General features: G+C 41.4%; 1 protein-coding gene and 1 long non-coding RNA gene across 2 annotated transcripts in view; one reads left to right on the top strand and one right to left on the bottom strand.

Moving 5' to 3' along the window:
* Positions 1-6,598: 6,598 nt before the first annotated feature.
* Gm35066 lies at positions 6,599-20,757 on the bottom strand. Its single transcript, XR_376167.3, has 4 exons — positions 20,135-20,757; positions 16,980-17,592; positions 8,427-8,731; positions 6,599-8,311 (listed from the first exon to the last, which is right to left on the bottom strand). It is a non-coding gene; the product is annotated as a predicted gene, 35066 (long non-coding RNA).
* Positions 14,117-21,365, top strand: part of Clca4a (chloride channel accessory 4A) — a 22,560-nt gene continuing 15,311 nt past the window's right edge. The window contains exons 1-5 of the mRNA NM_207208.3: positions 14,117-14,312; positions 18,410-18,550; positions 18,697-18,844; positions 19,749-19,857; positions 20,753-20,930. Of these exons, the coding sequence (NP_997091.3) occupies positions 14,148-14,312; positions 18,410-18,550; positions 18,697-18,844; positions 19,749-19,857; positions 20,753-20,930 (741 nt within the window). The 5' untranslated portion in view covers positions 14,117-14,147. The remainder of the gene's footprint in view (positions 14,313-18,409; positions 18,551-18,696; positions 18,845-19,748; positions 19,858-20,752; positions 20,931-21,365) is intronic.

Below are 21,365 nucleotides of genomic sequence, written 5' to 3'. Positions count from 1 at the left end.
GGTTCATGAGTAAAGAACACTAAACACAGTGACCTCGCCTCCAAGCATTGTTGTGGAGCTGCTGAAATATTTGTCTTCTCTTGTTTCATAAACAAAACCACACCTTTTTTCCTGTTCACCCTAAAGTAGCCTTTCTCTTCCCTTTAATGGTGCACATTAGATTCTGTTAAAATGTTTATAATTAAGTTCAACTGTGTTGCTTTCAAGCATATGCTTAAAAAAGGAAAAAAAAAGTGGGCTAAAAGTGCTTAGAAACAAGCAACCCAACCAATAATTAGTAAATAACTGGGCTACAGCTACTATTTCACCAGACATAGAGCATATCATATACCGTAACATGACTTCACAAGTGGCAGGGATCAGCCAGGAGAATGAGAAATATCTAAGCATAATAAAATACAAATACAGAAGCTGGCTGTACAAACAATCAAACCCGTGACCACTAAAAAAATACAAACATGTGAACGCCTTGCAAAGAAAATAGGCGGAGCATACAGGATTGTTTGTGTGCCAAGCCTGCTATGCAGAGCCTGTTTCACCTCTTCAGAGAGGTAACTGGTCATCAGGAACTTGCAAGTAAAATGGACAAAGACAATGTGCAACAAATTCTGTCACTATGGTGAACACCAACAACTCCTAAAGTTTAATGCACTCAGAGAATCTTTTTAAAATACAGTTTCTTCACCAACCCTACATCTAGCAAAGGATTAATATCCAAAATATATAAAGAACTCAAGAAACTAGACATTAACAAACCAAGTAACCCAATTGAAAAATGGGGTATAGAGCTAAACAGAATTCTCAACAGAGGAATCTTGAATGTCTAAGAAGCACGCAGAGAAATGTTCAATGTACTTAGTCATTGGGAAAGGCAAATCAAAATGAGATGCTGAGATTTCATTTTATACCCATTAGAATGGCTAAGATCAAAAACTCAAGCAACAGCACATGGTGGTGAGGATATGGAGCAAGGGGAACACTCCTTCATTGCTGGTGGGAGTGCACTTTTGTACAATCACTTTGAAAATTGGTTTGGCAGTTTCTCAGAAAATTGGGAATAGTTCTACCTCAGGAAATATCTATGCCACTCTTGGGCATATGCACAAAAGATGCCTCACTATACCATGCACTCAACTATGTTCTTAGCAGTTTTATTCATAATAGCCAGAAACTGAAAACAACCTAGATATCCCTCAACTGAAGAATGGAAAAAGAAGATGTGGAACACCTAAACAATGGAACACTCTTCTGCTATTAAAAATAAAGACATCATGAAATTTGCAGGGAAATGGATGGAACTTGAGAATGTCATCCTGAGGGTAACACAGAGCCAGAAGGACACATATGGTATGCACTCACTTATAAGTGAACATTGACCATAAAGTGCAGGATAACCATACAACAATCCACAGACCCAAAGAAACTAGGTAATAAGGAGGGCCCAAGGGAGGATGCATGAATCTCACTCAGAAGGGAAAGCAAAATAGTCATCAGAGGTAGATGGAGAGAGGTGGATGGAGAGAGGTGGGTGGAGAGAGGTGGGTGGAGAGAGGTGGATGGAGAGAGGTGGGTAGAGAGAGGTGGGTGGAGAGAGGTGGATGGAGAGAGGTGGGTGGAGAGAGGTGGGTGGAGAGAGGTGGGTGGAGAGAGGTGGGTGGAGACAGGAACTGTGTGGGAAGGTATGTGAGGAGGGGCACTAGGATGATCAGATTCGAGGAAGTGGTCTGGAAGTGAGAATGGAAATTGGTTGTTGGGGGCATCTCTTGGACTGGGGAAGCTAAGGAAAGTCTCTAAAGGTGACCCTAGCTAAGATTCCTACCAACAGGGGATATAGAGACTGATGTGGCCACCTTCTGTTGCCAGATGGGATTTCCAGAAGAAGGAGGAGGACAGCAACCCACCCACAAAACCTTCAATCCAAAATTTGTGCTGCCTACAAGAGGTGCAGGGATAAAGCAGGGGTAAAAATGGAGCAAAGTCAGAGAATAGCTAACCAATGGCTGGCCCAACTTAAAACCCATTCCAAGTGGGAGTGCCAACCCCTGACACTGTTCATGATTCTCTGCTATGCTTGCAGACAGGAACCCAGAATAATGCTCTCCTGAGAGGCGCCAGCAGTGAATGGAAATAAATTCAGAGACCCACAGCCAAACATCAGGTTGAGTTGGACTGTGTGGTTGGGCCTCAGTGGGAGAGGAAGAGCTTAGTCCTGCTGGGACGAAATGTGCCTGGGTGGAGTGGTACCCAAGAAGGGCTTTCGCTTCTCTGAAGAGAAGAGGAGTGGTAATGGGAGGAGGAATTTGTAAAGCCAGGACTAGGAGGAGAGGTGGGAGGGGGCCTGTGATAGGGATATAAAGTGAATTTTAAAAATTATTGTAAGAAAGTTAGTTTCTTCCTAGAATCTTACTAAAGCACAGACTGATTCCTTAGATCTGGGATAATGCTTGTGATTCTGCATCTTTAAACAAGCTCTCAGGTGATCACCCATTACAGCTGATCTATAACATGCACAATCTGAAAGTCTATTGTGTTTGTTTAAGGATTTTAGTAAAATTCCTACCAAAAGAGCTAGTACTGTTGGGGCCTCCACATCCCTCTGGGTAATAGTGGAGCAACAAGACCTGAGGCAAAACAACTGTATTGTGGTTGTATAAGACTCTGGTGAGCCTTAACTTACCAGAGACACCCCCTACCCCCAGAGCCTGAACTTACTGGAGACCCCCAAGTGAACAACATGGAGATGGGGATCAATGCAAAAGCAAGAGGAATTTTATTGTTTCAGCATACTGGGGTCACCCTGCACATGAAAGAGAGAGGGAACGCCCTTACGCAGCCTAGTCAGAGAGTTTTTAATACAGTTTTCAGAGCAGCAGCCACTAGGCACAATGTGATTGGCAGAACAGTGTGACTTTTAAACAGATTGGTCTTTAGGGCATGAGATGGCAAGGACTTCCCTTGTCTGTAAGTGGCCAATGGTTGGTCCACATTGTGTCTAAGTACTCAGGACCTCTCCCACCCGCAGGTGGCCAATGGTGGGCTCCCCTCACACCTGCCCTGTGGTCTGAGGAATGTAACTATGCCTCACCCTTCTGGAGGGGAGGGGCGCCTATGCACTCTAGGACCTTTCTCTTCCAGGAAGGGGGAGGGGAGTCTAATGGAATTTTCCAAAGGTCCTGAACTGACCTCCTCAGTTGTGTACGAAAAGCCACGAGCCTAAGGAACACAGAAAGAGCCTTCCCTTATTGTATCACCGAACTACCATACCAGCCCCTGGAGCTTGTAAGGAAAATGAATGTCCATTTGATTGAACTACTGTTAATCAGATTTCAAAATGGAAGTCACTCAGAATGAATTCACATTTTCTGTAGGACAGTGGTCCACAGCCATAGATCCCTGTGGAAGGCAGCTTTAGGTTCACAACAAAATTGAGGAAAGTATACAGAGTCTCCATGCTTCCACACTCACTGCTAGCATTTTCCAGAAGACTGGTACATTTGCTACCATTCTGGGCATCTAAGTCCATCCTTATTACCCAGGGCTCCTAGTTCTCAGCTGTGCTCACTCTTGGCACTATGCATCCTAATGGTTACTACAAAGGTATGAAGCATTATAGTATTCTGCAGGAAACTGCCACTGCCCTAAACAACATCTGAGCTCTGCTCACCCTTTCCCCTCAACCAAGCCCTGGACACCTCTCCTCTTCTCACCCTCCAAAAGGTTGCTTTTTGGAGAACATCTGCTGGGATTACACAGTGCATATACCTTTGCTGCTGTCACACAGGCCTTGGAGGTTTGGTTTTTCAGTCTTGTTCTCTCTGATTTTCATTTTGAAATCTGTACCGATATAGTTCAGTCTACCACTAAGCTCATGAAGGGCATGGTTGATTTCATTTACAACACCCTACCCTTTTTCAATCTTTTCTTGAATTCCCATTTCTTGGAGTACATTGGCTATCTGTTCATACCTACTACTTGCTTCAGGACCAAGTTTAGCATAGCAAGTTATCATTGTTTTTAATTTCTGGTCTGAGTATTTTCAACAACTGGTGCTGGTCAAATTGAATGGCTGCTTAAAGAATATTGAAGATAGATTTCATATCTATCACCCTATACAAAACTCAACCTCAAATGGATCTAGGACCCTCATATAAAACCAGATATAATGAATCTGATAGAAAAGGAAGCAGGAAATAGGCTTGAACTCATTAGTGCAGAAAAGATCTTTCTGAACAAGAAACTGATAGTATAATCATTAAGACCAACACTTAATAAATACAACCTCATGAAGCCGAAAAGCTTCTATACAGTAAAGGACACAATCATTTTTATCTTGTGTGTGAATGTTAACACTTAAACTTTCAAAATGTCTGCTACGATCTGGATAACCACAGAGGTACAGAACTTTGTGAGAGACCAGCAGGAGAATGAGAGACTCTCCCAAGGAAAGGGAAACAGAATATAGTGTTAGGTAGAGATACTAGCTAACTTGAGTAGGAGAATTAAATATGGAGGGGTATAAGAGGAGTAAATGTGGAGCAGGACACAACTAAGGCTATGTAAAGAACCATATGGAAACCCACTACTATAGAAGCTTCCCCAAATAAACACATATGAACAGAACCTAAATAGAGTCACAAAATCATAGAGGAGCTAATGCTGCAGCTGCATCCTATGCTGCCAAATAAGACCTCCAGGTTCTCAACATCATGTTCAGTTGTTGACCCATGAAGCCCCATGGAGATTCCCAAACACCATAGGCTACTGTCAAGGCTATTGGCTGCTCTCTGCAACTTAATGTCAAGGCCCTACTGCTGAGGCTATCACTTACTCAGGTCATCAGACAGAGACAAGCCAAGCTGGTGTCTAATAAGAAGATTCATCCTTACTGACCAGTGCTGGAATGGACTCTGCAGGCTACCAGAAAGGAAAGATAATTATATTACCCACTTGGACAAACCCTGTGATCTATAACAGTGACCTGACTTCAAGACAGATTGGTACAATAGTGGCATAAATGTTATGGAGGTGACCAACCTCTTTCTGATTATATTTAAGGCCTACTCATAAGAACAAAACACATACCTAACAGTGGCCAAGAACCCAAGATTAGATAAGTCATGGGCATTCATGAAAACCCACTAGTATTATTCTGCTAAAATAAAATAAAATAACTCCTAAGGACATAGCTCTATATGCTAGATCTGATCCTCAATCAACCTTCTTTCAGTAGATGGGGACCTAACACTGAGACCCACAACTCCACAATGTGCAGTGAAAGAGAGACGTGGATCACTCAGCTCTAAATGGGATGTCAGCATCAAATCCCTCCTCTCAAAGTTCAAGGATCTACGCAGAAGAGGAAGCAGAAAGATTGTACATTGATAAACGATGCCAAGAAGACAGTGTCTTGCAGATAGATGCACACATGAACTCACAGACAGAGTGGCAATGCACACAAGATCTGCACAGTTTCAAGCCAGATGAGGTCCCATCACTGAGGGGGAAGTGAACAGGGGTCCAACCCCTAGACAAGAAACTATTTGCAAATGATACAAGTGGACAGAGAAAGGACCAACTTTTTTCTTTTCTTTTCTTTTCTTTTCTTTTCTTTTCTTTCCTTTTCTTTTCTTTCCTTTTTTCCTTTTCCTTTTCCTTTTCCTTTTTTCCTTTTCCTTTTTTCCTTTTCCTTTTTTCCTTTTCCTTTTCCTTTTCCTTTTCCTTTCCCCTTTCCCCTTTCCCCTTTCCCCTTTCCCCTTCCCCTTCCCCTTCCCCTTCCCCTTCCCCTTCCCCTTCCCCTTTCCTTTCCTTTCCTTTCCTTTCCTTTCCTTTCCTTTCCTTTCCTTTCCTTTCCTTTCCTTTTTGTTTATTTGTTTTGATATTTGTCTTGGGGTGTTTTCTGTTGTTGTTTTTTTTTTTCAAAGAGCGACAGAAAACATGAATTAAAGAGGGTAAAAAAGTGGGAGGGGCTTGGGGGAAAGGAAAGAGGATAAAATATATTTCAAGAAAAATGCTTAATAGAAACGGGGGGGGGGGCAGAAGGATGATTCTTAACTAGAAGAGACTGATATGTTTGTTTTACCAAGGTTATTGGTCTTGCAGAGGTAAAAGTAAAAAGAGAGAAAATAAAAAGACCCAAATATGGCGGATAACCCCAAGGAACAGTGTTTCCAGGAAGCTCTCTTTCTTGCAGACTCAGCAACATGCATGCACATATGAACTCCCAGAAACTGAAAGCATAAACAAGTTTTCCCGGCACTAAAAGGGGAAGTATCCATGGGGTCCCACCCCTAAAAAGGAAGCTATGTGAATAGACACCTGCTGACAAAGGGAAAAACCAGTTTCCCCAATGAAGTTTACTGGGCATATTAACCATACTCTAGGGCAGGCTTTATGCCTGGGGTGAACACTATGGTATCTCTGTGGACATTTTGTTTGGGCATTTTTTGTCTTACTGGTCTTTTGCTCCTTTGTTTTTATTCTTGCATTTTTGTGGGGGGGGTTGGACCGTCTTGTGCTTTGGGTTTTGATTTGAACAAGAGATAGAGAACATAAAGTGGGGAGGTGGAGAGGTGGGGAGAGAGAAAGCATGACCAAAATATATGTGAAAAATTTTTTTAATAAAACAAACTTTTTGTCTGATAAGGAGGCTGCATACGGCTCTGATGCTCCCCAATCTCTTCCCATTGTTTCTTGACTCTCAGTAAGCTTTGTGGTCATTTTCTTCAAGGCCAGACATGCTGTAATGAGTAAAAGGAACTGAAGTATGTACATGGAAGACAGCATGCTTATAATCCCGCGAATTCTGTATGTATTAGTGAGCTATTGCCTCTGGCCTGTAAATGGCATATGTGACCTCAGAATCTTTCTCTCTCTGTCAGAGGACAGGACGGCTGGAGTGAACTAACGTATGAGATCTACATCTGAACTCCATATGAGAGCCTAGATCTGCCAGAGCTGGTCACTTCTTCCCATATCTTGTGAGCCGTGATAAAATCCCAGCAGGTTATGCGCTGTTTTTCTCGCTTCTCCTGAAGGCAGACTTTATTAGAAACTGATGACTATTTCAAAAATAGCTGTTTTCCCTCCCCTGCTTGCAGAGTGAGGTGGTTACCACCAGCATTTTCTGTGACAAATTGGTTAGGTTTCCCCAAGTAAAACTCACAAAAACTGGGTGCCGCCAGGACTGGATCATCCTGAGCCTCCAAGTCTTGACCAATCCAGTTCAGGTCTTCCTGACCTGTCACTGCTCTATAACCAGTGTCATACAGAAGACAAGCCAGTACTCACTAAACACTAGGCCGGCACGTCTGCAGAGTCCTGTCTTTAATTCACTTTTGTCTTTCTGAAGCAGATTTTATTATCCTTACCGTGTTGTCCAGGAAATGGACCGACAGAGAGGCTAAGTAGAACAATCATGTTCACCCAGTTACTGACAAAGGTGGGGTTGGACTCAGCCCAGAGAAAACCATTGTTCTTTACAGAGTCCCCACCAGCATCTGCAAGTTCCCATCTCCTTTCAGAAACAGTCAGGAAAACAAAGTATGAACACCAGATTTCCTCATTTAACATAGCTGTGAACACCATGAATATGAGCAATCACTATTTTGAAAGAAAGCATTGTTTTTAAAAGACATACTTTATGTATAGTGATATCATTTACACATTAAATAACTGTAACAAAATAACTCGATCTGGTTTTAGACAGAACAGAATGGGAGAGCTTTGCAAAAACCTTTCCCATCCCAAAACAAATGTATTTTTTTAAAAAACAAAAAACAAAACAAAAAAACCCCACTTTTTCTAACTCAGTCAGTGTGACAAATGCACACAGTGACTAATTGTGGCTAATTCCTAGTCCACTGATGGACAACATAATGAACAGGCAAGCCCAATCACGACCTCAAAGGAGTCACCTGTTCTCCTGTAACACAAGCATGGTTCTTACTACTTCATTGCACAAAAAGTTGAATTTACTTACATACCACGGGGGGGGGGGGTGAGGTGGGAGAAACATATGACAGTTGAAACTAGAAAAAATATTAGTTTTCTATCATCTTTCATAACTCCCGCAGCCTTTTGATGGAGTGAAGGAAAACACTCTAATTATAAAATAATTCTGCACCATTGGGGAGACTACGTAACTCTGCTCACTCTCGTTACCAATCAGACGGAATCTGCGCTATGGTGCCCACCAGAGTAAATGCTTTGGGATCTAGATCTTTGTTAGATTTTTAGCTAGGAGGAGTAGAAGTGCAGGCGATTTCTTCATCTATGACATTCTGGCTTCTTTTTTTAAGCACCAATCTGTTATCTGCCAAAATAGAACAGAACGGAACAGGGTAATAGAATAATCTTAGTCTTGCCCAGTCTTTATGACTCAGCCTAAATCCCATTGCCCTCCAACTCTGTCACCAGCCCTGACTCACCCAAGACGTTAGTAACTGGGGTGTGTCTCCTGTCTGCATCCACTTTGCTATCATTCACTTTTATTACAACACTCATATGCCTGTGTGATAGGCCTTCATAGGCCAATCTTCTTCACTGATGTGCGTGTCCCCCGTGGGAAAGGATGTTCTATCTCCCGAGCTTATTACAAAGCATGTCCTCCATAAATACCTAAGGGATCACTATGCAGACTGCATGACCAATTCAGTTAGACTTCCTCACACAGGGAGAAGTCCTCAGACAGGAATTTTGATTTCTCGTCAGTTTCAGAAGTCTTCATGGCAATCTAAGATAAAATATGTGATAATTTTGTTTTTTTCTGAGACTTTTATCATTGACTTTGATAGCCTTCATCACATACATACAGGGTTTGACCGGCTATGAGCCAAATTTCTCCCAGAGAAAATGATGTACAGCGGAGGAATGTAGTATAAAAGGTACTGCTGGAATCCTGCCTCGGCCTTTAGAATGAATGGTATGAGGTGGGACATAGCATTGGGTGAAGGTCAAAGACTAATGATCTCTGGCTTTATAACTCTTTCTGACTATTTTGTGCTAATAAGTGTCTCTCTAGTTAAAAGACCTTTCCCTGGTCAGGCAAGAGGTTTGGAACTTGTGAACTCTTTGTGAACCAGAGAGAGAAGGAAGGAAAAGAAAAAAAAATCTTTTGCACAGACAACATGCAGACATACACACACATTCATACACACACACACACACACACACACACACACACACACACACTGGTCAGGCCCAACTACCTGTCTCATCAACTCCACAAGTGTCATGCATACTTACATGTATACACATATACCTACACACATATACATAAGCATATGTATAGACAAACAGACATATACATTTGGTGGATGGGGCCGAGCCCCCAAGCCACAGTGTATGCCTTCTCTCTAGCCTTCTTAGATCTTCTTAGACAAAGTTCTTTGGAAATTTACCTCATAGATAAAATATTACACAAAAGGGGAGTTACAGAAGGATGTTGATAGTTAAGTTCAAAGCAATGGTTTATTCTGTAAGCTCATTATAAGTTCAAAGCAACAGTTTCACATGGCCACATTTTACCATAGTGCACACCTTGGCCTCAAACGAATGTTTTTCCTTGATTACAAATTTGTCCTAAGCCTACCTCTCTTGTAGTGTAATTGTGAAAGTGCATTGTATTCCTTATTATGCAGCCTTTACTTACTATTCTATGAGGAGTAGGCACATTCTATTCTTGATTCCAATTTTATTATATCTTTTTGGCAAAACAACTAAAACCATCTCTTAAAACTTTCTTTCTAAAATTATTTGGTGGGCTGATGCCCAGGAACCATTTGGCTATGTAATAGTGTCAGGAAAGGCATCTCAGCAGCAAGAAGCAATCCTGGGATGAAGTCTCTAAGACTGCATTCTTAAGGCTCACCCATCACAGGCTATGCAAAACGATGGGCGATCTCCAGAAACTTTACTCAGTTGCCTTAGTCTTTCCTCAATGGCTCTGACAGGAAATGAGATGGCTTAAGTCAGATCAAGGTGTACACTTTGTTCTCAGTCCTACTGGGTACATGGCTGAGCAACATAGTAAGGCTCAGTTTTCTCATTTGTAAAGGGGGGAGATGGCATCTACTTGTGGTGCTGTGCTGAGGACTAAGTTATTGTGTGAGTGCACCACATGCACTACATGGCATACAATAAGTGCTTGGTAAATATCATTTGATAATTAAGACATTCTGTCTTAGTCTGGAATCACCATAAGCAACCTGAGACAAAGATTCCCATAAAGGCAATTTACTAATTTATGAGAGGAAAGACAGTATGTGTGTGAAAGAAATAAAGTGACCGAAGTGACGCAGCAAGCAGGAACTTGGTGACAGACAGTACCACACAGATCACATGGATTGGCCCACAGGGATCTCTACTACATTTAAGAAATTGTTTTAGCCAGAGACAAGGGCCCTCATATTTCACACACTGCAGAAGACCAGCTCTGCAGATAGGAGCTGATTTCTGGTTCTGCGAATGAAGCCGCTTCATTAGCACAAGATCCATTCTCTTCAGAAGAACCCAAGCCCTGGTCACTCAAGCATTGCAGGCATGGGCAGGGAGAAGAGGCTGCATATTAGAATATAAAAGGGATTTGAAGATATTTGGGTGGAATACTACCTTCCAAGATGTAACTAACACAGCACAACATACCTAGTCATATTCAGTACGCAAAAAGACAGACGTGGGTGCAAATCCTGTTTCCTGGTTAACCAAACATGGATGCTTGATTGTACACCTCCGAGTCTGTATTTCACCATTTGAGAAGGTGGATGGAGGTACTTTAAAGAGTAACTGAAAAGTGAGTGAGTTCATGTGAACAACTCTCAGAGGTCAGTTAGACTCAGGTGAGATAAACAAAGAATGCATTGTACAGATCGAGGTGAACAGTAAAGCTCTTCAAACAAACCCTACTTAAGGCAATTTTTGTTCTGAGAATAAGGTCTTATTGTCTTTTCATTCTTCCAATTATATGATAAGAATTTAAGAGTCATAAGTCACAATATTTCTGTAGCAGCCACTGAGTTTACAGCTTCAAAGAAGAAATGGGCACTCTATGCTCAGAAAACAGTAATAGAGAAACCAGGGAGTCAGGAGAAGTGGAGGTGATCAACAACCATGAAATGGGATCAGCCTGGCATAAAAGTCATGGTCTTCAGTCTGTTTTGCCACTAAGTCAGCTATCATTCCTTGGACCTCAGCGTTCTCAACTACAAATCAGTTTTGGTTGAAGTAGCCAATTAAGGCTTGTTATACTGTGTGGCTCTCCAGCCTTATTTACATCTTCTTCCCAACCTCCTATTGGAGAGAACAAAAGAAAACACCCTTCCTTTGTCCTGCAAAGGATAGGGAAATACAAAGAAGGGAATGATAGGCTGGTTGCACAGGGAAGGCTTCACAGCAAAATAGAATCAGCATCAGAAGCGAATGAGAAAGCTGCTGAGGAAAATGAGTGAGCCCAGGGGCTGGAGAGGGACGAGCACACCAGCAGCTCCTGCAGAGGACCTGGGTTCAGTGTCCAAGACTCACAGGGACGTTCACAGCCATCTGCAATTCCAGTTCCAGGAGATCCAATGCCCTTTTCTGACCTCTTTAGGAACCAGGCACACACATATATACATTCAAGCAAAACATTCGTATAAATAAAATAAAATAAAAATTTTAAAACGTACTACTTTTTTTAGTGTGTATTTAAGAGAATAATAATGACAGGGGATACTTTTCATAAAGTGTGAACAGACTCTTTCAGCAGGAGGAAAAATTTCTTGTTGGTAAAACTCGGGAATAAGACTAGAGTTGCGAGTTAGCACCGGATTGAAATGAATTCTGAAGTACAACATGTGCCAGCACTCGCTCATCACTCAGAGATGTAGGAAAGCAAGTCACCAGTGCTGGCTTCAGACTACAGAGCTCTGGAAATAGATCCCCCTCAGCTGGTCCGGGTTCAGTGTGTAGGTTTAAATGAAGGATCAAGAAAGAATTTCCGTACTTCCTCATAGCATAGAAAACATTTGGACAGGATAATTCCGGATTAATATTTTTGAGATGGGTGGATGGCTCCATCCCTCAACAGGGGGCCAGGCCTAACCACTGCATATGGTCTCTACAGATTCTCTCTCCCCTTTGTTGGGTGCTTTGGCTAATGTCATCCCTGTTGGGTCCTGTGAACCTCTTGGGTCCCTGGCATCTGGGCAGGTGGCGCTTACAGGGTAACTTTAGCTCTTACAGTATGTTTCTGGCATATTCATTTTTCTATAAGGAAGATATAAGGAGCTTTTTCATGATAGATTTGACATGGGTAAATACAAATATGTTTCTTTTATGGTTCTTCAGAGAAAATTATTGTTGATCCAATAAAATGTCTGAGATACAAAGTGAACAGACTAGGGAATTGCTTTTTAAAAAAAGTAAAGATATGCTGTTTATCTAAATTGGCAGAGGTCAGACATCCTTCTAAATATCTGTATATACCCATAGAGAAATGCCATGCTCAGCCTAGCTCAGAGAAGCCTTCCGCTGCAGTGACTAGAGAGAATACAGGGACTTGTGGCTACTTAAAGTGCTGAGAGTGCATGCTGGTTGAAGGTTCAGACCTAAATAAGATATTACACTGTCCCCTCAAAGGGTCAGGGAACACCACAAGAGGGGACATAAGGAATGAAGCAGCTGGTTATGAAATCATTCCTTCAGAGCATGACACAGACATTGTAATCAAAATCTAACAGGAGATAGGGCTGCCTGCACAGGGTGTCACAAGATTGGGCCTGTCAATCAAGGATCAGGGAGGGGCTCAAGGGGCTTTGCTTTCTGGGCTAACTATAGGCTCTTGATGCTTTCTCATGGAGAGGCTGTCACTGTTTTCAGTTGTATACTCATGACGAGCTCACTGGCCTCCAACATAGATTCCTGAGCCATGGCCTCATAGATGGCCCTAACTGAACTTAGCAGGTCACAAAGCAAAAAAAGATGTGCATGTAGCTATGCCAGAAAGATTTTGCTGACAGGACCCTGATATGGCTCTCTCTTGTGAGGCTATGACAGTGCCTGGCAAATACAGAAGTGGCTGTTCACAGTCAGCTATTGGATGGAACACAGGGCCCCTAACGAAGGAGCTAGAGAAAGTACCCGAGAAGCTAAAGGGGTCTGCAGCCCTATAGGTGGAACAACAATATGAACCCCCCAGTACCCTCCCTCCTACCCACTAGAGTTCAGTCTGTAGCTGCATATATAGCAGAGGAGGGCCTAGTCGGCCATCAATGGGAGGAGAGGCCCTTGGTCTTGCAAAGATCATATGCCCCAGCACAGGGGAATGCCAGGGCAAGGAAGCAGGAGTGGGTGGGTTGGGGAGCAGGGTGGAGGGAGGGTATAGGGGGCTTTAGGAATAGCATTTGAAATGTAAATAAAGAAAATATCTAATAAAAGAAAAGAAGAAAAACATGCATGTAGCAACCGGACTTGTAGGGAGGTAGGGAGAGAGGGTGACTGGAGATGTGGGAAAAGAAAACAGAATGGGTTATGTGTGTTCTTTCAAAGATCAAATTCAGTTATTTAAATTCTATGTTGTGTATCCTTCCTCAACAGTGACGAGCAAAGTATGACGTTGAAAAACAAGTTCTATTCCTATATAGTAGGGATGGTCTGTTTGTTTGCTTGCTTGTTTACTGTGATAACTCGACTTTATCAAATCTCCTTAAATGTAGGAGATGCTTTACAGCCTTGTGTTTCAAGCTCATTTTACCTAGCATTTTATTTATATCATTATTGTATAGATGACAGAGAGAATAGGTAATAAGTGATTTGCTCTTTAAAATGCAGGCAGGGCTCTAGAATGGATAAACATTTTATTGTGGTTTTATTTTATGATCCTATTCTATAAAAATAAGAAAGTCTTTGTGTATGCTTAGGAAATTAACTGAAAATGGGAAGCAGCATATTGTGTCTCAAGAAGAAAGGATGCTATGTATTTTATAATTTTCTGATCACTTTAAACAATACCAAACAAAAAACTGTTATGTAACCTGGCTATGTGTATCCTATACATGAACATTGACCTTTAAACAGTCACCATCCCTCAATGAGCTAACAGGTGATGTTTAGGAGTATATATAGACCTGCCAAGAGACACAGAGAAACAAAGGCCTCTGGGTGACCAGGCTGGAATGATGGCTTTCTCCAGAGGGCCTGTTTTCCTCCTCCTCCTCCTGTACCTGCTTTGGGGGTCAGACACTTCCTTGATAAGGCTGAATGAGAATGGTTATGAAGACATCATTATTGCCATTGATCCTGCTGTGCCAGAAGATACAACAATAATTGAACACATAAAGGTAAGAAAATCAGGCTTTCTCCTATTTGAGTTATGAAGAATAAAAATGTTAATAGTAATAGTAAGAGTTACTGTGAAAACCTCTGAATGCTTTGAGAAGTTTGAAAACAGAGCAGACAGTTTTAGAAGGCATGGAGTGAGATGAAGGCTCTAACACATTCCAGATGAAGGTTCTAGAGGTTCTAGAAGAGATATGATCTTCTCACCTTAAGATCAAAGACAAAGCAGAGAGCCTCTGTGATCTCAGCCTCCTTGTCTGTCATTTAGAAGTTGGATTCTCATTCTGTTTTTGTAATTTTTTTAATTATTGTGCATGCATACACATATGCTTGTTGAACCATTGAGGAAAGAGAAGTAACTGAAAAGAGAAAGGAAATATAGGTATGCCTTCTTTTCCAGGACATCAGTAATATCAGAGTGAGTGGGAGAGTAGGTATGAGGTTAGTAGGTTACTGTGGAGCACGCTGCCTCAGAAGAGCAAGGCAAAGCAGAGCACAGCTGTAATAGGCAAGAGTGTAAGTCACTGTTTCCTGCAGGGAAGCCCTCAGAGAAGCCCCACTGATGATATGACATGTGAGCAGACGCCAAGACGAGAGCCTTATGTGGGTAATAGCAGGTCACATAATCAAGGAAACAGTGAATAAGCTGGAGGAAGGGTGTCTGTCTTACACTGAAGCTGGGAGAGGCTTATGCACAGAGGCAGAGCCCAGAGCTTTGGAAAGTAATGAGACTCCATGAAAGAGCTTAGTGGAGGATGTGGACCCTTTGGGGTCTATTCTATGACCGCTCTGTCTACCTGAAACCATAGAAGGCTCACTCATATCACATCACTGTATGAATGTAGGATAGGGGTGAAGAAGGAGCCAGGCTGTGGTTATGAACAGGAGTGTTGACTGGGACAAGGTATGAGGAGTGATTCAAGTGATGCTGAACATATTTGGAAAGCATGAAAGACAACACTCTTGTGAAATGTTAAGAGGCAAGGCAAACTTTCCAACTTTGGCTTAACTACTTGTAGAGAACTTTCATCAGCTGGGAAGGGAAACTATAACAAAGAGCTGTGCCTGGGGAGGAGGAGCTAGCTCGAGGTGGTTACAGATTGAAGTCCTTTTTGGCATCCATGACATCTGAATTCATGGGGAGATGTAAAATGTGTACTTAAGTGAAAATTAGAGTCGATCAGTGTGTGGAGGGTGTGAGCCCACCAAGTGGTTGCAAACAGAGGGAGAGGCCCCCTCACTGATCTTAGGACTTTAGGTTGCTAAAGTCTCTTCCAACCCCAACATTCCATGTAAAGACTGCCATTTCAGCTACATGATCATTTCTCCCATCCTCAGGAGCAACATCCACAACTTCTACTTGGTTTGGGGTCATCCCCATTGGGATCAGTGCTCGTTGTTGAGTTCCCTACTGGGCATGACCTGAATTATCCTTATGATTTCAGTTGGCTTCCACTTGTCATGCATTCTCTGTCAACCACCCAGCAGCTCAGAGGTGTCACTACCTGGTGTCCTTTGAGCAATTAAAAAAAAAAAAAGATACAATCTTGGTGTTCAGGAATAAATGGTTGGCTTCAAATGTTTTTGAATTCAGAAAATGGATATTTGATAAAGAGTTTTTTAGATACATAAAAGATTTCTCAGTGTAGTCTTCTATTGAACATTAGAAGTAGAAATTCAATCCTTTGCCAACATGTCTGCAGTTTTGTAGGGTTTTTGTTCTGTTTTGTTTTGTTTTTGACACTTATCCTTTTACAAAGTCTTCATCAGGCAATTTTGTGACTTGCTATCATCTACTTATACACAGTGATTTTGAAAAACTCTTACAATTGATGGCTTGATATTCTCCATTTTTTTAAAGTTTCCTTTTTTATTTTGTGTTCAGGATCCTTTTGGGTTTGAAACTTGACCACTTCTGCAAACACTGATATTTCATGGGTTTGTTTGTTTGTTTTTTTTAAATCTGAACATTATAGGAATTCTGGGAGGAATTTAGAAGGAAAACCAAAGGATTTCTGATTAGAAGACATTAAGAAACCATTATTAGGCACCTGGGTATCCCTGAAGATGAAAGGTACCTATGATGTCTCTGATAGTACTCCATGGCCTACAAAAATGCTACTAAGAAAGCCAGATGGGTCATGGAGACTCTCAAGGAAATGCAGTCCCTTGGAGTTATACAATACACAACCTACACAGTTGTGCACAGCAAGCCTATTTGTTGCGGGAAATATTAAAAAACAAAACAAAACAAAACAAAACAAAAAACCCCGCCAACTTTCTGGGGTGCCAGACCACACGTCTACGGTCCTGCCGGCCTTACGACTCTCTGCAGCTAACCACCACCATCACCATCACCACGACCACCACCACCACCCCTTATCCCCCCACCCCACCCCCCGAGGCATCTAGCTCACATGTCACAGGAGCCACTAATTCCCTCTCTGCTATAATCACCTATAACTAGCAGTCCCACACTCCAGTAACCAACCAAATAGATCCTCCATTCTAGCAGTTTGATAACCCAATACCCAGTTCTGGTAACAGACTGTTAAGCTTATATTTAACCAATTAGATTTATGTATCAATAAAATGACAATTTACAAAGTGCCAGTAAATAATTTTAGAGCCAACTGAAAATGATAATGCTTTAGCCCAATATTTCTAACCTTATGAAATTGTAGTTACTTGTGGCTGGTAAGAGCCAAGCGGGTGCACGATCTTCTTCTTCCGCTTACTGAGAACACGCCTGTCTCTCAACTCTTAGCTCCACCTCCCTTTTCCCTGTCCAATCACAGGCAATCCTGTACTAACGTAATTGGACAGGGAAAATTCTGCAATACCTACTAGTCCAATTCATAACTCAGTTTGAACCACTACCACTCTGTTCTCATGTACAGAGAGTACTCTCTTCCTGAAGCCTAAATATCTCTCGTTTTGAAAAGAGGCATCCAGGGAAACAGAGAATTATTTTATCCTCCTTCTGTGTGTGCTAAACAGCTTCTGAGCCACTGTAGAGTGGCCACATACTTCCTGCACTGGACCTTCATTCTCTGAACTCTGACACTGTGACTAATCTCGCGACTATTCACTAATCAGCTTGCTGACTCTTTACACTACATGTGAGTCAGAGTGCTGGACTCTCGGAGGGCAGCAGGGTGAGAGATGGAGGCCTTCAGGAGCAGTGGGCTTATGATGAAGCTGGAAGCATCTGAGGGGTCAGTCTTGAAGCATCAAAGGGGTCTGTCCTGATAGACACAGCAGTAGAGATGCAGAAAGCTCCTGCAAAATGAAGTTATTTTTGCTTTTATTTTATTTTATTTTATATTTGTTTATGTTTTACTTCCCCCTGAGAAGCCTGGTTATAAGGAACCTTAATTGCTTTTCATCCCTGCTTCTCTTTATTAGACATTGACTATGTGAAGAGAGAAATCCTCTAATAAATTGCGATAGCTTTGGACTCAAGACACTGGGAGAGAATGTGTATTTTCACATTGAAGGCAGAGTAACAGTTCTGTGATCATTTTTTTACATATGCTATGGAATTTCTATTACCTTGCCCTCCAAGAATCCAACCTTCCCACCTCTTCCAAGAATACAGAAATAAAGCCCCACCCTGATATCAACTCTCGTGGGCTATTCTCCTTACCTTGCATTTGCTAGAGCTGGTTTTGGTTCATTTCTTGAAATTAAGAGTGTATTTAGTCTACTAAGGGTAAGGTAACCAGGCTTCAGACACTATATAAGCCAAACAAAAAGTGTTCACACAAATATTGACTGTAATTTAGAGTCAAATAAATGACTCTAAACTCCAGGTATATAGCTATATAAATCAATTATTGTAATCACCAAGTACATGCCTCAAGCTGTCTTGTGAGGTGAGATGATGGAGACCCAGAAGCCTTTTCGGGTGCTGATGAGGGGAGTTATGGATTGACAGAGGTCAGGTTAGAAGGATGGGCAGAGCCTGCTGAGGAATGAGCCTGATGCATGGCTCCTTTTGTAGTAACAGCTTAACAGGGTTCACCAGAGAAGTGCACCTGAGACATGACTCCATTCTCATGTTCATTTTTACCTATCTATTTCCCTTTGATAATAGGGAATGGTGACTAAAGCATCTACATACCTTTTTGAAGCTACAGAAAAAAGATTTTTCTTCAAAAATGTATCTATATTAATTCCTGAGAGTTGGAAAGACAGTCCCCAGTACAGGAGGCCAAAACAGGAGAGTTACAAGCATGTAAGTATCAAATTTTCCTCTAACAACAACAAAAAAAGTATTTTCTGGTGCTTGCTAGCTTTGCTACACAGTTATTGATTCAGAGTTTTTCTAATTACTGTCTTTTCTGTTCTTCAAGTGTTAACAATCTTTTTAAACATTCTCAGGCTGACATTAAAGTGGCACCTCCCACCGTTGAGGGCAGAGATGAGCCCTACACCAGGCAATTCACACAGTGTGAAGAGAAAGCAGAATACATCCACTTCACCCCTGACTTTGTACTGGGGAGAAAACAAGATGAATATGGAGATTCAGGTGGGGAATTTGGTTAAAGCATTGCATGTTTGTGACACGTAACTCTATACTCTATTAAACAATCAGAATGGAACAGAAATACTTGGTTCCAAATCTTGATTCCTCTATTAGCTTTGTGGCATTAAACAAGTGACGTATTTCATGGTGCTTATTCCAAACCATTTGAATTTTCTCAAAATTTGCCAAAATCTTTATGCAGTAGCCAATATAACCTACATAATCTATAATAGCATATCTATATCTTTCTTCAATATCAACTCCTTCAGGAGCATTTTTAGTCTAGTTTTTTCCTCCCTAAAGCTGCACCCTCAAAATATCTATACAGCAGAGTTCTGTATATCTGATTAGGCTGTTGACAGGGTTGGTACTTGGCAAGCCATAAACTAAAAACCTTTGACACGCCAAGAACTGAAAATCAAATCCTAGTTTACTGTGACTGTGGCATATGCTCCATAATGTTTCATTGATTTGACATGCTGTGGAATAAAAAAATGGTACAGCAATGAGTACCATCAAATATAAAAGCCCTTTTACTAACAAAATATAAACTTTAAGAGTTACAAAAACCTAAACCCAAATGTAATCTCTCTCTACTGTCTTTCTCTTCCCCTCTCTTTTCTCTTTCCCTCTTCTATCTCCTCTCTCCTCTCTCTTTCCTTTCTCTGTCTCTCTGTATCTCTCTCTTTCTCTCTCCCTCTCTCTTCAGGGGTGGTGTGGTGGGCAGAGGACAACTTGAGAGTCAGTTCTTGCCCCTTCCACAGGGAGTTCAAGGACTGAACTCAGGTTGTCAGGTTTGGTGGCATGCACTTTTGCCCACTGAGCCATCACGGTGGCCTGGGACTTTTTGAGATATAAATTTTACCAATTGAATTGTGATTATGTATTTAAAAACATTGCCTTACAGGAAAAGTGTTGGTCCATGAATGGGCCCACCTTCGCTGGGGAGTATTTGATGAATACAATGAAGACCAGCCATTCTACAGCGCTTCATCAAAGAAAATCGAAGCAACAAGGCATGGCATGACCCCTAAGTACCTTTAAATGACCTCTGGCTTTTAACTGCTCTATAGTCCTTTCAATGACAAGCATCCATATTTTGCTTGAAGGCAGATAATAGATGCAATATCACAAGCCTATTTTATGCTTATTTTAGGGCATTCTCCTTGAAGACAATGACTATCTGTGCAAAAATATACATAGCCTCAATGTGAATCACTTGTTTGGCATTTTGACACTTTTTATTTACACATCTCTCCCAGACCTGCCAGAACTCATTAAGAATTCACTTACTGATTTGAACTGCAAGCCAATGGGATGAGCTGTGGCTAAAGTCTGGTGTATCTGTTCTGATCACTGCTGGCTATGACTCTCCCATGGAACAGCACACATCAATCCTTCTTTATTCCATTGCCTTTCTTGGCAGACCCTCATTCTCTGAGTTCAGTCACATTGTCGTCTGGATAAAATGATGCTCCTTGATTAGGCAAAGCACATGTAGTTATGTGATGCCACTCTTCAAGGACGTCTTTCTGGAAAAGAAGACCACACTGCACACCAAGAATAATTGGTACACTGGTTCTGTCAACCAGGTGTCTACAGAGAGTTGGTCCAAGGCCAACTGCAGGAATGTCTAAGGGAAAGACCCACCCATAGCTTTCATCCCAGCAGAGAGCTCCACTGTGTGTGATACCCCTTTGGCTTTGTTTTCTTCTTCTTCTTTTTTTATTTTCATTACAGTTTCTTGAAAATTGAATGATTACTTTGATTGGCTCTCTTAAGCTTTGCCAGCAGTGGAGGAAGGTCCTGGGAGCTACATAACAAATATCTTGCCACAAAGCTCAGTGGGAGCAGGGCCACTTTTCAAAAAAATGACTAAGTTTTCTATTGGATTCACTTCCATATTTTCAGGTGCTCCACAGGTATCACGGGGACGAATAGAGTCTATGCATGCCAAGGGGGCAGCTGTGCGATGAGAAGGTGCAGAACTAATTCCACCACAAAGTTATATGAAAAGGATTGTCAATTCTTCCCTGATAAAGTTCAATCAGAAAAGGCTTCCATAATGTTCATGCAAAGTATCGATTCTGTAAGTATACCAGTCACTGTATCCATATCTATAATTAAAGGATTTGTCTAACATCATTAATTTAAAAATAACCATGATGATGATGAAGGAAATAAGAGTAAGAAACTACACATTGCTAGGCAAGCGCTCTACCAGAGATATAATGGATATTAAGTATGACATGAGGATTAAATATGTTAATGTAGAGTCCATTGAACATTGACTGATACCCACTAAGTATTCATCCTCTATTGTATATTAACACTATGCTCTATTAATAGCTAGAGAATTATTGTTAACTATTATAATTATAAGTCTACTTTAGTGTTAATAGGACTTTACTTGAGCATGCATATTTGGTAATTACTATACATATTCTCCTTTAATTTTTTAAAAGTATCTTTTTAATTAAAATTATACCCTCCCAGATAACCTCCTTCAGACCACCCCCATTCC

This window comes from Mus musculus, chromosome 3, assembly GCF_000001635.26.
Source record: "Mus musculus strain C57BL/6J chromosome 3, GRCm38.p6 C57BL/6J".
NCBI lineage: Eukaryota > Metazoa > Chordata > Mammalia > Rodentia > Muridae > Mus > Mus musculus.
The sequence above is the reverse complement of the archived record's forward strand: the minus strand, read 5'-3'. Positions and strand labels throughout refer to the sequence as shown.